At 35.8% G+C, this 15,279-nt stretch overlaps 1 protein-coding gene across 10 annotated transcripts in view; it reads left to right on the forward strand.

The window, feature by feature from the left end:
- Positions 1-15,279, forward strand: part of Relch (RAB11 binding and LisH domain, coiled-coil and HEAT repeat containing) — an 89,403-nt gene that overhangs the window by 1,683 nt on the left and 72,441 nt on the right. For all 10 annotated transcript variants that reach the window (XR_015047570.1, XM_029483563.2, XM_029483566.1 and 7 more), the window contains exon 2: positions 11,203-11,292. Coding sequence is in view for 9 of the 10 variants with exons in the window: in XM_029483563.2 (XP_029339423.1) it covers positions 11,203-11,292 (90 nt within the window). In the remaining variant the exon portion in view is untranslated. The remainder of the gene's footprint in view (positions 1-11,202; positions 11,293-15,279) is intronic.

Below are 15,279 nucleotides of genomic sequence, written 5' to 3' on the forward strand. Positions count from 1 at the left end.
AAGTTTGATGTCATAAAACTGGGAAGGGTGAATTCTCTATCAGAGTAATCCTAAGCACATTTCCTTCTTTTATAACTTTCTAAATTACCTAACATTGTCACCTGACAAACTATCTCACTGGTACTCAAATTTTCACTTATTTTTTATATATTACTTTATGTACATCCCAGACTTAGTTTGTTTGTTTGTTTTTTTTTGGGGGGGGGGGTCGAGAAAGGGTTTCCCTGTATAGCCCTGGCTGTCCTGGAACTCACTTTTGTAGACCAGGCTGGCCTCGAACTCAGAAATCTGCCTGCCTCTGCCTCCCAGGTGCTGGGATTAAAGGCGTGTGTCACCACCGCCTAGCCCAGACTTAGTTTTAACCTACATCATAGCCTTTAGTTTTTTGGGTTTTTTTGTTTGTTTTTTGTATTTGATTCATTTTAGTTATTAGCTTGGAGTTCTTGCCGCTCTCTCATTTTTCAGAAATGAGGGGGAGTGTTGACAGCATGACTACTAACTGGGAAATGAAGACCTTCATATTTTATCATTTAAGTGGCAGATCTAATATTTGAACCTAGATCTCTATCGTAACATTGATTTTTTTTTTTTTTTTTTTTTTTTTTTTTTTTTTTTTTACCACAGCTATATATTATGTCTGCTTCAGGACACAACTGAGCAAAAGTTAAGTTTTTTTCAGTATATGATCAAGTGAAGTAACTAATAAGTCAGAGTAGGTCTTCATTCAAAATGGCCAATTAACACAAAAGGCAAGTGAGGTGATAAAGAAGATAATGGATGAATTGAGAAAACATTGCACTATATTAAGGTGAGAGAATATGAATGATCTGAAAGGAGCATCACTCCTATTTCATCCAGGTAGCCACATTGCAGCATTAAACTCAAAGTTAAGACAGTCACAGTGCATGTGATTTTAAGCAATCCAGGATCATCAGCTAAGCCTCCACAGAGAACCAAGAATGTTTTTTAACAGAATTTTTTAAAATCTTCCAGAACTTAATATTATATTTTGATCATATCCATCTTCTGTTTCTTTCCCTAACTCCTCATTCATCATCTTCATGTCTCCCTCTCTTCTTTTTTAAATAACCCACCAAGTCCTATATGGTACCCATATACTCAAAGATGTGAGCCCATTTCACTGGAGCATGGTTACTCTACCATAGGCCATGCCCTTAAAGAACTGACTCTGAGAAGCCACCGTCTCCCTGGCTCCTCAGGTAATTGTGTGGACCTGTGAGTCCCTCCCTGCTCATTGTTGATTGGCTTGATCTTGTGCTGGTTAGCTGCTGTGAGTTCATGGGTACCACATTCCAGTCATGTCCAAAAGACACTGTTTTGCCCTGGTCCTCACTAACCTCTAGCTCTTAGGATCTTTCGGAGCCCCTCTTTTGCAACAGCCTATTGAAAGGCATTGGTGGGGTTAGGGGTGTATGGTATAGTTTTCTCATTTGCACTCCACTGACATTCCCTGATCATTTGTGAGTTTCTATATTAACCAGATCCATGCACATTTATCAACTATTCTCAATCAAATCGTCTAAGAAGGCCAAATTAGTTTGTTGATCAAGAAACTTAGCTACATGGTTGCATGTGATATTTCTGGTGACAGCATGCATGGTTCAGCCTAAGGGAGAATAAACGTTGTAAGCATGGGTGTAGCCTTCCAAATTGTCTTACCCATTTGAAAAATTACAAGTCAGTTTGTTTTTAAAACCTGCTAGTCCTGTTGTGGAGGTATGAGATTGCTCAAAGTAATGTCATCAGATTTTTTAATGTAATTTCTGCCATCTCTTGGTTCTGTATTTGTGTGCTACCTTAGCTCATACTTGAAGCTTGCATCTGAACCACCAGTTTTACCCTTATCCTATGCCTTGATCTTGTCATCTTATCTTTCCTTTTACTTTATTTTTCCCCTACCTTACTATTATTACTGATACAGATTTATAAATTTCCTTGTATTGGGATATAAATGTGAAGTAATCCTATGTATAAGGTATAAAATATTAGCAGAAATAGATAAGATCAAAAAGAATGAAATGAAACCAGTGTTGTGGTGCACAAATATAATCTCAGCAGGCAGAAGCAGGCAGATCTCTGAGTTTGGAGCCAGCCTAGTCTACAGAGCAAGGTCCAGGACAGCCAGGACTACACAGAGAAACCTTGTCTTGAAAAACAAACAGACAAATAAGTAGTATGAAATGAATTAGCATGTAGTAGAGAGGCAAGGTATATAAACATAGTTGTTAAAGGAATGTGTCACAAATAAAAAGGCATATGTGGAACTTTCAAAAATAGATGGAGGAAGGCAGATGGTGTGAAAGTCTCAATGCAAGATAACTAGTAAAATTAATTTTAAAATTTTTTATTTATTTAATGTATATTTGTATGTACTCACAAGCAGAGGCCAAAGGACAACTATGCAGATTTTAATTTTCTCTTTCTATTTCTGCATGAGTTCTAGGGATGGAACTCAGGTTGTCACACTTTTACCCACTTGAGGTAACTCACTGTCCCTACTTTTTTAGCATACAGAGTAATGGGTTTTATAATGGAATTTCACACATCTATGCTGCTATACTTTATTTGTATTCATTCCCTTTTACTCACTGCTACCCACCAATTCTCCCTGCTACTCTCTTGTTGGTTTGGCCCCTTCCCTCCCTCTAAATTGTCCTCCCTTCTGCTTTTATGTCACATGTATTCCATTACTCCCTCTCCCTCACAGCCCTTTATAATTTCTTCTGCCTACCATGGTCCCCTTTTTAATTTTATTTTTATTTTTTACATACATATAGTCCATATGTACATATATAAATTTAAATCTAAAGACCGTGGATGAGAGAAAGTATGGTATTTGTCTTTTGAATCGGAATTATTTCATTTAACATAGTGAACTACAGTTCATCCATTTTCCTTGCAGATACCATGATTTCATTTTTCTTTCTACAAAAATTTGTCGTGTGTGCGTGTGTGTGTGTTGTTATGAGTAATATAGAAATAACTGACTGGGCAAGGATCTCCATGGTGTGTTGACAATATTTCAGGTTTATATACCCACAAGTGGCACAGCTGGGTCATATGATAGCTCTATTGGATTTTTTTAGGAGCTTCTACAATGACTTCCATAATGACTGTATGAGCATACATTTCCATCAATAGTATATAAGGCTTCCTCTTTCCCCACATCTTCACCAATATTTGCTGTTTTTACTTGGTAATAACCATTTTTAATATTTTTCCTTTTATATTTAGTATGTATGAGTGTGTTCTGCCTGCAATATATGTTATACACTGTGTGTATGCTTGGTAGCTGTAGAGGTTAGAAGAGGGTGTCAGACACCTGCAATTTGAGTTACAGATGGTTGTGAGCCACTCTGTGAATGTTGGGAACTAAGCCTATGTCCTCTACAGGAACAACAGAGACCCTTAACTATTGAACCATCTCTCTAAGCCCTGCCAATAGCCATTTTCACTAAGACAAATGGAATCTCAAAACAGTTTTATTTTTCATTTCCTTGAAGACTAAAGATGTTAAAATGCTAATCATTTCTTCAAATATTTACTGGTCACTTGCTTTATTTTTCTTTTTTTTATTTTATTTTTTGAGAACTATCTGTCTGGTTCATTTGCAGATTTGATAATTTGTTTGGTGTTCAATTTGTAGAGTTCTTTTAGAGTCTAGGTATCAGTTTCTGCCCTATATGTGTTTCTTTCTTGATTTTTTTTTTTTTTAAATTTCACCTTAAATCAGTTTGGCTACAGATTAGAAGATAATAATTCTACTTTTAGCTTGTTTATTATAAAGTTACTGATCATGTTGGTGTCTACATATATGACTTAATCCTAGTAGCTTATTTAAAGCAAAGAACAATTGTTAATGACGTTTATGTTTAACTCTTCTCCCTCTCCTCTACCCTCAGAGTTCAATAGTTAGCCTAGGACCCCACACATGCTACAAGCTTCTGCCACAAAGCTAGACATTCTCCAGACTTCCTTTCCTTGCTTCCTTTCTTCTTTCCTGTTTTTTTTTTTTTTTTTTCTTCCTTCTTCATTCCCTCTCCCCCCTTAGGACAGGATCTTTCTGGGTTACCAGGTAGCCATTGAACTCTTTCTGTGGAAGAGAGGCATACTTTGAATTCTTGGCCCAGCCTCCTGAATAGCCATAATTATAAAGCTGAAGTGTCTGACTGACTGGTTAACTATTCAAAGCTACTTCCTCCTTCCCAAAACAATTCTTTCCAACCCACTTTATGATTACCAAAAGTTTGCATTCCGGGAAAAAAAAAGTGCCCTTTTTTAGAATTTGCCTCCAGTTTTTACTATATGACTTTTAAATATATATATATATATATATATATATATATATATATATATATATATATATATATATACAGTAAAGTCTTTCCTGTAGGCTTCTTTCTGCCTCACAGACATGTTTTTCTAAGTAATTAACCTTAGTCACATTTGCTCAGTGCTACTATATTCCTGATTCCTGAACTGGTTCTTGATAACTTTTCCTGACATAGTCACATATTCATTTTCTTCTGAAAGGAAGTCCCTACATGTGAAATCTCACTCTTGAGTTGCAGGTCAGTTTCTTTGCTATAAAATGCTGATGGTAGTAACTCTTCTGCATGGAGTTGTTATAAAAGTTAACTAAGTTGTCTATAAAGTATCTGCCACATAATAACTGGTCAGAAAGAATGCTAATAAATAATTTATAGATTATAATCATTCTTATTGCCTAACAGCCTGGCATAAGGTAAAAATCACTTATTGCTATCAAAATTTTAATTTATATAAATGGTTTGTGGATTGTTTTAGCCTATAAGCTTCTAAGTTTAAATATTTTGACCTTGAAGTTTAGCTTGTAGAATCTTGTGACACAGACTGCAAATTAAAAGATAGAAATTCTACTCTTTGCTTGTGCACAGGTTTATCACAAAGTGATTGATTTGTTATCTACATATGTGGCTTTATTCTCATTGCTTGTTGACTTATTTAAAGTTAAATAAGTTAAATAAAAAATTTTTATGTTTAACTCTTCCACAAAGGTTAGTAAGTTGATTTAATAAATATAAAGCCTTCATTTCTCATCTGTAAAATGGCAAACTTGGACCATCTAGCCTTCAAATATTTTGAAAATAGTGGCTAGTGAAAAATGAGACCCAGCATTGGAGATAAAGCAGTTGGCAGTAGAAGACACATCACCTTTTTAGTTCATGAGCAATGTCTAGGTCTTGGTATGTGCAAACATTAGCTTTTTTAAACACTAGGTCAAATGTCAAGAGCTTCCAAAGTTCCTAATATTTGTAGCCATTTCAAATACTAACCTTGATTAGCAAGAAGAGGAGGCAAACTATTTGGTTTTACTCTGGTGTTCATAAACACAGTGCCCATTGATAAGAAAATATCTATTAGTACTGGGAGCACAATTGCATTACTGCAAAACTAGAAAAATTTGGATATTAATGAAAACTAGATGCACTAAATGCACAATTGCATTACTGCAAAACTAGAAAAATTTGGATATTATAGTGTTCATATTTTAGAAGCACTTTATAAGTTCACTTTCTCAGACATGAATTGCTAAGATTCATCCTTAAATACCTAATATGTATGACCTTGAGTTTTGATATAATTGATTACTTTTAAGGTAAAATTTTTAACCTATTGAATTTATATATTACATGTTTTCATTGAATTATATTGAATTCATATATAGTTATGAATCATGACAAGGTTTTAAGACAACACTAAATAAAGGAATATTTTACCAAAAGAACTAGGACTTAATGCCAGTTTCTTTTTGTTTGTTTGTTTTTTTCATTTTTTATTAGATATTTTCTTCATTTACGTTTCAAATGTTATCCCGAAAGTCCCCTATACCCTCCTCCCCAACCCACCCACTCCCACTTCCTGGCCCTGGCATTCCCCTGTACTGGGGCATATGATTTTTGCAAGACCAATGGCCTCTCCTCTCATTGATGGCCAACTAGGCCATCCTCTGCTACATATGCAACTAGAGACAGTTCTGTAGGGTACTGGTTAGTTCATATAGTTGATCCTCCTATAGGATTGCTGACCCCTTTAGCTCCTCTGTTACTTTTTCTAGCTTCTTCTTTAGGGGCCCTGTATTCTATCCAATAGATGACTGAGCATCCACTTCTGTATTTGCCAGGTACTGGCATAGCCTCACAAGAGACAGCTCTATCAGGGTCCTGTCAGCAAAATTTTGCTGGTGTATGCAATAGTGTCTGGGTCTGGTGGTTGTATATGGGATGGATCCCCGGGTGGGGCAGTCTCTGGATGGTCCTTTCTTCTGTCTCAGCTCCGAACTTTGTCTCTGTAACTCCTTCCATGGGTATTTTGCTCCCCATTCTAAGAAGGAATGAAGTATCCACATTTTGGTCTTCCTTCTTCTTAAGTTTCATGTGTTTTTAAGGCCAGTTTCTTAAATCCCACACATATACCTTTTAATTATATGTTTGCTATTTTTATGGTTTTGAAATTATAAAGTACAATAGAGATTAAATATAATATAGGAAGAAAATAGCAAAAATACAAACAAAATGATCAAATACTATATTGATATATAAATTACATATAGCGAGGCATATATAATTGAAAAATTAGCATTCTGCTCCACAAAGTCAATTACTACCGTTTTGTGCATATTTTAAAAGCACAGTATGGACACATTTACGCACAGTCGTACTTGCATTGACAAGGTTTTGTCACTTCTTTTAAAATAGTCTCCCTATTAGTCCAGATTAGATAGCCCTTGAGCTCAAAGCCACAATACTCATGCTGCACCTACAATGTTATGATTACAGCAAGCACCATCACACTGGATACCTTGCGAGGATTTTGTGTCTACACATTTGCTTTTATTGCTGTTGGATTGGTTTGGGTTTTGGTGTATTCGATATCTACATTCTTGTTGACCTGGTACATAGTAAGTATTCAAGTTTTGAAGAACTGGGTTCAAATGATTGCTTTTTTGGCCTCCCAAGTAGCTAGAACAGCAACTGTATGCCATATGTCCATCTGGTTGTATTCTTTTTAAGAAAAAGGTTAACTTTTCCAACACATCCCTCTTGTATTAGAACATTTGAGAAATAAAAGACATTTATTTGTTCTGGAAAAGAATTGTGTCTGATTAATGGCCCTGACCATGTTTCTGTGGTACACTATCCTACAGCCATGTTAGTCACAAAGAATTCCTACAGAAAGTTCTTAAAGGTTACGTTTAAAATCTGTGGCTAAGCTGGGCAGTGGTGGCTAATTCTAGCAGTGGGGAGATAAAGCAGGTGGGATCTCTAAGTTTGAGGCCAGCCTGGTCTACAATAGTGAGTTCTTGAGTAGCCAGGGCTACACAGAAAATCTCTGCCTCAAAAAGCCAAAAGAAAAAAAAGTAGTAGCAAAATCCAAAGAACCATACTTACCTTGGACCTACAATATAGCCTATTATTAGTCTACAAATTCAAAGTACATTTACTTACAAAATCTGTTGCAGTTTTATCCAGTCAAAATTAGTATTAATTTCTTCCATAAATATGTATTTATGACAAGATGGAATTAATTATAATGAGTTGAAATATTTTAATTTCTTTTATATATATGGCTGTTTAGTCTGCATGTAGGTCTGGACATTACATGTGTGTCTGGTGCCCCACAGAGCTCAGAGGCATTAGATCACCCAGAGGTGGAGTTATAGACAGTGGCACATCTGGAAATCAAACCTAGGTCCTCTGCAGAAACAAAACAATGCTCTTAACCTTGGAGCCATCTCTTTAGCCCTAGTATTTGTCTTTTATGAGATTATAATCATTACTTTTAAAGACATCACAGGAATATTTTCCTTATTATAAAATATAAAATAAAATCATTGACTTGAAATATTTTAAAAATAGGCACTAGGTTTATACCTTTGTGCTGAAGCAATCATCTAGCAAGCATTTGTGAAGTCCTGGGTTTGATATCAGCACTTTTCACATACACCCAAAAAACTGTTTTAAAAAAAAAGTAAAAAAAAAAAAAATTAGATGTTTTTAAAATTTTTAAATTTATTTTATTTACAAAAAATGTAATAAATATATACAGATTCTCACTAAGCATGCTCGTTCGCATCCTCTCAAAAATTTTTTTCAGAACAAAAACACAGATGGACTGAAACCAAAATATACAATTTAAAAATAAGTAAAACAAAATATATCATTTTGAATTTGTTTTTTGTTGTTCAACTACTCCCAGGTGTGGGGACCTATCCTAAAGTATAGATAATACACCCACTGAGACTCCATTAGAGAAAACTAATTTTTCTTTTGCCAGTGGATATCAGTTTTAGATTGCTTCTTAGGGGTGAGACCTTGTGTTCGTACCCTTTCGTAGTGCTTGGATCTTATCAGACTTGAACCTGGGCAGCACTTGGACATGCTGTCCTACTCTTTGTGAGTTCATCAGTCCTGTTGTGTCTGGAAGGGCCATCACCTTTGGCTCTTACAGTCTTAGCATGTCCTCTTCTACATAGATCCCTGAGCCTTGAAAAGGAGGGGTTTGATGAAGGTATCTCATTTAGGCACGTTTTCAGGTTGTGAGTCTCTGTATTAATTTGTATTAGTACCAGTCTGCTGCAAGAAGCTTCTCTGGTGATAGCTGAACAAGACACTGATCTATAGGTAAGTGTAGCTGAATGTTATTAGGGAGTCATTTTATTCATTGCTGTGTTCTTTTAACAGAATAATATAGTAACTTTTCCCCCAGGCCCATGACCTATCTAGTCTCTCACTTTGGCTACTTTAGCATTCTCAGGCATGGGTTCCATCTCTTAGTGGGTCTTAAATCCAATCAGATAATGGTTGCTTGCTCTTAAACCATTTGTGCCACTATTACACAGTATATCTTGCAGGTATTTCACTATTATAAATTACAATGCTTGTAGCTGGGAATAAAGCTTCTAGTTAGATACCAGCTTAACTTCTCTATGTTCAATGGCATGTGTTAGGTGTTATCTTTGGCAGTCTGCCCTTACCATCAGATTGTGAAGAGTAACCAATAGCCTTGGCAATAGTCTGATGGTTGGATGTTTCTAGGGCACTATTTTGGCCAATAATTCAACAAGATGTAACTTATTGCTGGCACTGGAGGTTTTACTTGGTGACCTAAGGTGTCTAATTGAGGCATGTTACCCCTATTATTTGGTGATTCCATTTAGATTTATTTCATACATATATAGATGTAGGTTTCTTTCATATATGTTTGTATATACATATATGTATACAGTAGTAGGTTTTCATATGGTTTCTCAGATGCCCTTTAGTATTAGTTGTCAGGGCATCAGACTTAGGTTGGTATCTATGCTATATAGGAACTCTCTGCTTAGTTCCATACCCCATTTTTAATTAAGTTTTCTTGATGCTCAAGAGTTTGTTTGTGTGTTTGTTTTTTAAGTTCTTTATATAGCATAGATACCAATGCTATATAGGAACTCTCTGCTTAGTTCCATACCCCATTTTTAATTAAGTTTTCTTGATGCTCAAGAGTTTGTGTGTGTGTGTTTTTTAAGTTCTTTATATAGCATAGATACCAACCTAAGTCTGATGAATTTTGACAAATGAATGCATCTGTAGGGACATATGCTCCTACACTGTGTATGTGAGTAGGCCATTTTCCTTTGCTACCTTTTAATATTTTCTACTCTTTTGGTTTTTAGCAATTCGATTATGATATTCCTACATTTCTGTGCTCTATCCTCATTGGTGTCCTCTGTTTTAAATATGTACCTGCCCAGCCTCTTGTTTTATCTGTTGTTGCTTCCACTTCTATATACCTTAAACATATTCTTTTTGTTCCATGGAAACAATTCTGTTACTTTTTGTTTTACTCTTTTTCTTTATTCTTCATGTTGAATGCTTTCCTTAACCTCTTTTTAAAATCCTTATTTGTATATATATCTATGTACATGTGCCCAGAAGTCACTTAAAGAATTGGTTCCTTCTTCACTATCTGGAGCCCAAGGACTGGCCACATGTCATTAGACTTGATAGCAAGTGCTTTTATACATTGAGTGCATCTCACCACCCCTGTAATTTTAAACTCATTCCTCTGCTGTGTTTATTTTGTTGTTATACTCTGCATTGAACTTTTCGTATGAAGCATTTGCTTTTCAGGTTTACTGATATTTTCTAGAATTTCCATTGGAATTTTCTAAATTCTGTTTTTTTCTGCTAGGATTTCCTACCCTGTTGTTGTTGTTGTTGTTGTTGTTGTTGTTGTTGTTGTTGTTGTATTAAAACATCATAGCCAAGACAACTTGTAGAAAGAAGGATTTATTCTGGGCTTAAGGTTTCAAATAGATCAGTGTCCATCACCATTGGGGATACCAAAGTGGCAGCAGGCAGGCAGACATGGTTGCAGAATAGCTGAGACCTCACATCTTGCACAGCAAACAGGAAGCAGAGAGAAAGTCCCGCAAATGATGCATGGCCTTTGAAGCTTCAAAGCCTATGTCCAATGACACACCAGCTCCAGCAATCTGACACTCCCTAAGCCTTCCCAAATGCCAATAACTGAGGACCAAGTCTTCAAATGCTTGAGACTTAATGGTGGACACCTCATTAAAACCACACACTTTCATTCACTGAACATAATTTTAATAGCTGTTTTAAAATCTTTTGTGTCCTGATTGTCACATATTTCTTGTAATTGATCTTGTAATTTCTCTTGACTGGATGATTCTTTGCTGTTTTTGTGTACCAAGTCACTTTGGTCTATATGATAAACAGTGTATATGATAGATTGTTAAGGCTGGATTTGGTCTGGTTTTTCCAGTGTTTTATGTTTTCAGTCAACAATTATGTAGCCCAGACTTAATCTACAAAGTCTTTGAGGTGGGAGTTCAAATAACTGTTTTGGGGAGGTGGCTGGTCTGGTTGGAGTGGTCTAGCTGGTTGTACTACTTATAATATGTTCTATGTATTCTTGGTTCATAAGTGGGACATATATTTGGGAAATATAATTACCTAAAGTAGTTGAACTGGTTTGAACATTTTTATCTTTTTTGTTGATGTTTAATAGAACTTCTAGAACTAAGAGTCATAATTTTGTTAAATGAAAATATTTATGGGTATTTAAATTATAATCTCCTATTTTGCAACTAAGTAAAAAACTGTTCTGTTACTTTTCTCTTTTTTATAGATCGAGCTGGGAGCATTAGTACTCTTGACTCATTAGACTTTGCAAGATATTCAGATGATGGTAACAGGGAAACAGATGAAAGAGTGGCGGGTAAGTAAGTCTGGAAAGATAGATTTATTATGTTGGAGATACCCCAGTTTTCTGTTCCAATGGCATTAGGAGATTTAGTATAAACCTACAATTAGCTAAATTTTCCTTGTGGCAAGCTGTAAGACCAGTTTTATGTTATCATTTGCATAGTTGAAAGGTAACTAACGGTACCTTAGCCTCATTCCCTTGATATTCCCAGCCAGGGCCAACATTCACTTATGTCTATCAGTACAACTTTGGAGTTTTCAAAGCTGGTTGAAATATCTCTGTTCTGCTTATTAGGTTAAACTTTGCTTTGAGTTCAGTGAACACGCAATAACTCTCACAGTTGTTTCCAGAAATTCTTGATTTTCCTGTGGTATCTGGTTCAACAAGGTCTTCCAGGATCCTACTCATTCTAATAGAATATACCTTTTCTAATTGCTTACTCAGTCCAGTTTCCTCCATTCCCATCCCCAACCACTTCCTCATCAGTCTTTCCAAATACCTATCAATCACCACTAGATCTGTAGGGACTTCTGAGGGCCAATTGTCTTATACTGTATTCTGTCAGTGCCATTTGATTTTAGTGAAAATTTCCTCAGAATCTACTACAGAATATGCCAGTGGAGAAACTATGGCTCTTTGAGTGCAAATATCTGGTTCTTCAGGGTTGTGGCTTCCTATCATTGAAGTAATTCTACTTAGTGTTATAGGAATTGTTTTTATAAGACTTTGGCCAAGAATGAGACATTGAAAGCAGGATTTAAGCTTCAATGAAATGTAGGCTTCCTGAAACAGTAGGGCCGAACAGATAGAGCTGTGAAGGCAGAATGAGCCTAGATCTGGTCTTTCTTGCACTTAACTTGGACAAGTTTGTTAAAGCCTACACAATGCTGACCTACTATAGTCACTATAGTAAAAATAATTAATTCTTGGGGCTGGAGAGATGGCTTAGTGCTTAAGAGTATTGACTGCTCTTCCAGAGGACCCAGGTTCAATTTCCAGAAGTGGCTCACAACTGTCTGTAACTACAGCTCAGGGAAATCTGACTCCCTCACACAAATATACATGAAAGTAAAACACCAATGCAACATAAGGTAAAAATAAATAAATGAATTATGAAATAAATAATTTTATAAGGCCCTTGCTTGCTCCAATCTAAACACTGAATGCTTACTGTCTCATTGAGGTATACCACCTACCCACAAGAAACTAAGGCCCTGGGAGAGATTATATAGACTTGAGTAGTGGTGGTAGGCTTCAAATCCAAATAGCCTCACAGCAGAGCCCACAGTTAATTAGATTGTATGCTACCTCTTAATGTGAAGGATTAGGTTTGACCTAATTAAAAATTCCATTGCAATATGTAATCTCCATTCCTTGCCTAAGACTAAAAACTTGATGTTTAAAAATCACAATATTGCATAAGTTAGGGGAGAGGGGAATGATTGTTTTTAGTTCAACCAAAACTAAGAGGACTCAACAGTATAAATAATAGTAATGTTAATTTAATGAAAAGATCACTGGAAGAATTTAATGTGACCTCTCATTCTTTACAGCTACTTTGTTGTGAGCATAATTTAACAACAGTCATCAAAACAGCAAATCAAATCAGCCATAGTAGCTAACAGCTATACTCTAGCACTACACTCTAGCACTTGGAAGCTGAGGCAAGAGAATTGCCCTAGATAGAACACTAGCTTGGGTTGCACAGTGAGACCCTAACCAAAGAAAGAGAATTAGAAAAAGAAAAAAACCTTATAGATCACATCTCAAATGTCTAAATTAGCAAATCAAGTGGTAGGTTAATTGAATAAACTCAGGATTGGTTTATCCTACTATATCATTTGTATAATAGCATTGTTATATAATTACATAGAAAATATTTTATGTTGTAGAGTAAATATGTGGATTTCAGGGGAAATTTTTTGTTTGACATGGGTTGATTGTCATGCATCATAGGCTATCCTGGAACTCAATATGTAACTGGGAATGACCTTGAACTCTGACCTTCCTTGCCTTACCTCCCAAGTGCTGAGATTACAGGTATATCGCACCACTACTTATGTTGCTGAACTGAGCATCAAATACAGGGCTATAGCCTCAAGACCCTGCTTAGTTTTTTTAAAGAGTCAATATAACAGGTTTTATGTCTATATAGTTACATGCTAAAAAATAACTCTTGCCAACAAGTTGGCTACATAATTATGTTCCTTAATTTCCATTTGAAATTAGATCCCACCAGATTGAACCTGAACAAAGAGTTTCTTGTTATTTTAGGTATTTTTGGTTTCTAATTAGCAGAAAGCGTTGTTAAGAAACAAGCTTTGGCCCATTCCATCTTCCTTTGTGTAAGAACAGGAGTGAGAAGGTTAGTAATCTCTCCTCCAGCTGCTTCCTGATGGAGGAGTGGACCTCATCCTCCACACTGTGACACAACGAAGAGTAGAATGTGAGACTGAAGGGTTAGCTCAGCAGTTTAGAGCACTTCCAGAGGACCCAGGTTCCATTCCCAACATCTGCTTTGCAGCTCACAGCAGGCCAGTCCATAACTTCCATCCCAGAGGCTCCAGCACCCTCTTCTGGCCTCTATAGGCATCAGCAATCCACATGGTACTCAGACATTTGTGCAGGCAAAACACCTATACATAAATATTAAACAACAACAATGTTTTGAATGTGACAATTTTGATTTTACATTTTTAATCTAAAAAATATATTCTGCCTCTAACTTATGGGAGATAACCATTTTTTATTACTGTACTGTGTGATATGCTAATGATTGTCTTCATTTTCCTTAGAGAAAGAACATGTTATTCTAGAAAATGGTTTTCAGTCTTGTGTGGAGCCAAACCTGTGTATGTGTGAGGCTTTAAGAAATTCATCACATTCTCCAAATATTTTGATCTTTTTTTACTAATCATTTGTAGTAATTTAAAAGTGAATCAAAAGACCACTATTCATGAAAGATGGTTGTCCTGTCATCTGTCATTAGATCATATGGAAGCCTCAATAATATAGATAACACAGATCCAGAACCCATTTTCCTATCAATTTGAATCTTTTCTAACTTTGTATGGGGTGGGGGACTGCTTTTTCTTTCTCTTTCTCTTTCTTTCCTTCCTTCCTTCTCCTTTCTCTCTCTCTCTTTCTTTCTTTCTTTCTCTCTCTCTCTCTCTCTCTCTCTCTCTCTCTCTCTCTCTCTCTCTCTCTTTCTTTCATTCTTTCTTTTATGGTACAGGTCTCAGGTAGCCCAGTCAGTCTTGTACTGGGTAGCTGAGGCTGGCTTTGAACACCTGATCTTCCCACCTCTACCTCCCAGGTATTAGATTGCAGATAAGCATCACCATACTTGAACGACTGTTATTATTTATAGGACAGATATTTGTTTTCTTATCACCTTTCTGCTAAGTTAAAAGTCTAGTTATTTTCTAGGCCTGTAGAGTTTTTTTGATTTTTTTGTTTTTTTAAATAGACACCTCACCCCCATTGGATGGATGGATTTAGGACTCATTCATATGCTTTCTTACTGAGACCTATCCTCAGGTTTAGGGGAAGACTCTAAATGTTAGGCATTCTGCTCAGTATTGATAGAAAATATTTAATATTGCTAACAGTCCTGTGAAATAAGTAATGAAATCTTTATTTTATAAACTAGTAAAATGATACTTCAAAGATTTGCCAGTAACAGAACACAAGTTTTATTTCCAAAGCCTACAGTGTCTCTTAGTATAAGCTGTACCTCTGAAAAAGTATATATTTTTATGGATATCAAAATTTCATTTTTCTCAAATAAAATTAATTTAACTTAGCTTATTTTCAAAGAGGTAAAAGACTGAAGCTTTTTATTGTTGGGATTTTTTTCATTGAACTATACATTTTAAATTGAACTGTACAACCCAGAAGTTTTCCTCAGCCCTTCATATGCACACAAGTGTCTTTGTGTCGTCACGTGCAAGGTTGTATACACAGTTATTCATATGTGTCATACATTCAACTATATAC

Source organism: Mus caroli, unplaced genomic scaffold, assembly GCF_978045245.1.
Source record: "Mus caroli unplaced genomic scaffold, Mus_caroli_1 scaffold_1, whole genome shotgun sequence".
NCBI lineage: Eukaryota > Metazoa > Chordata > Mammalia > Rodentia > Muridae > Mus > Mus caroli.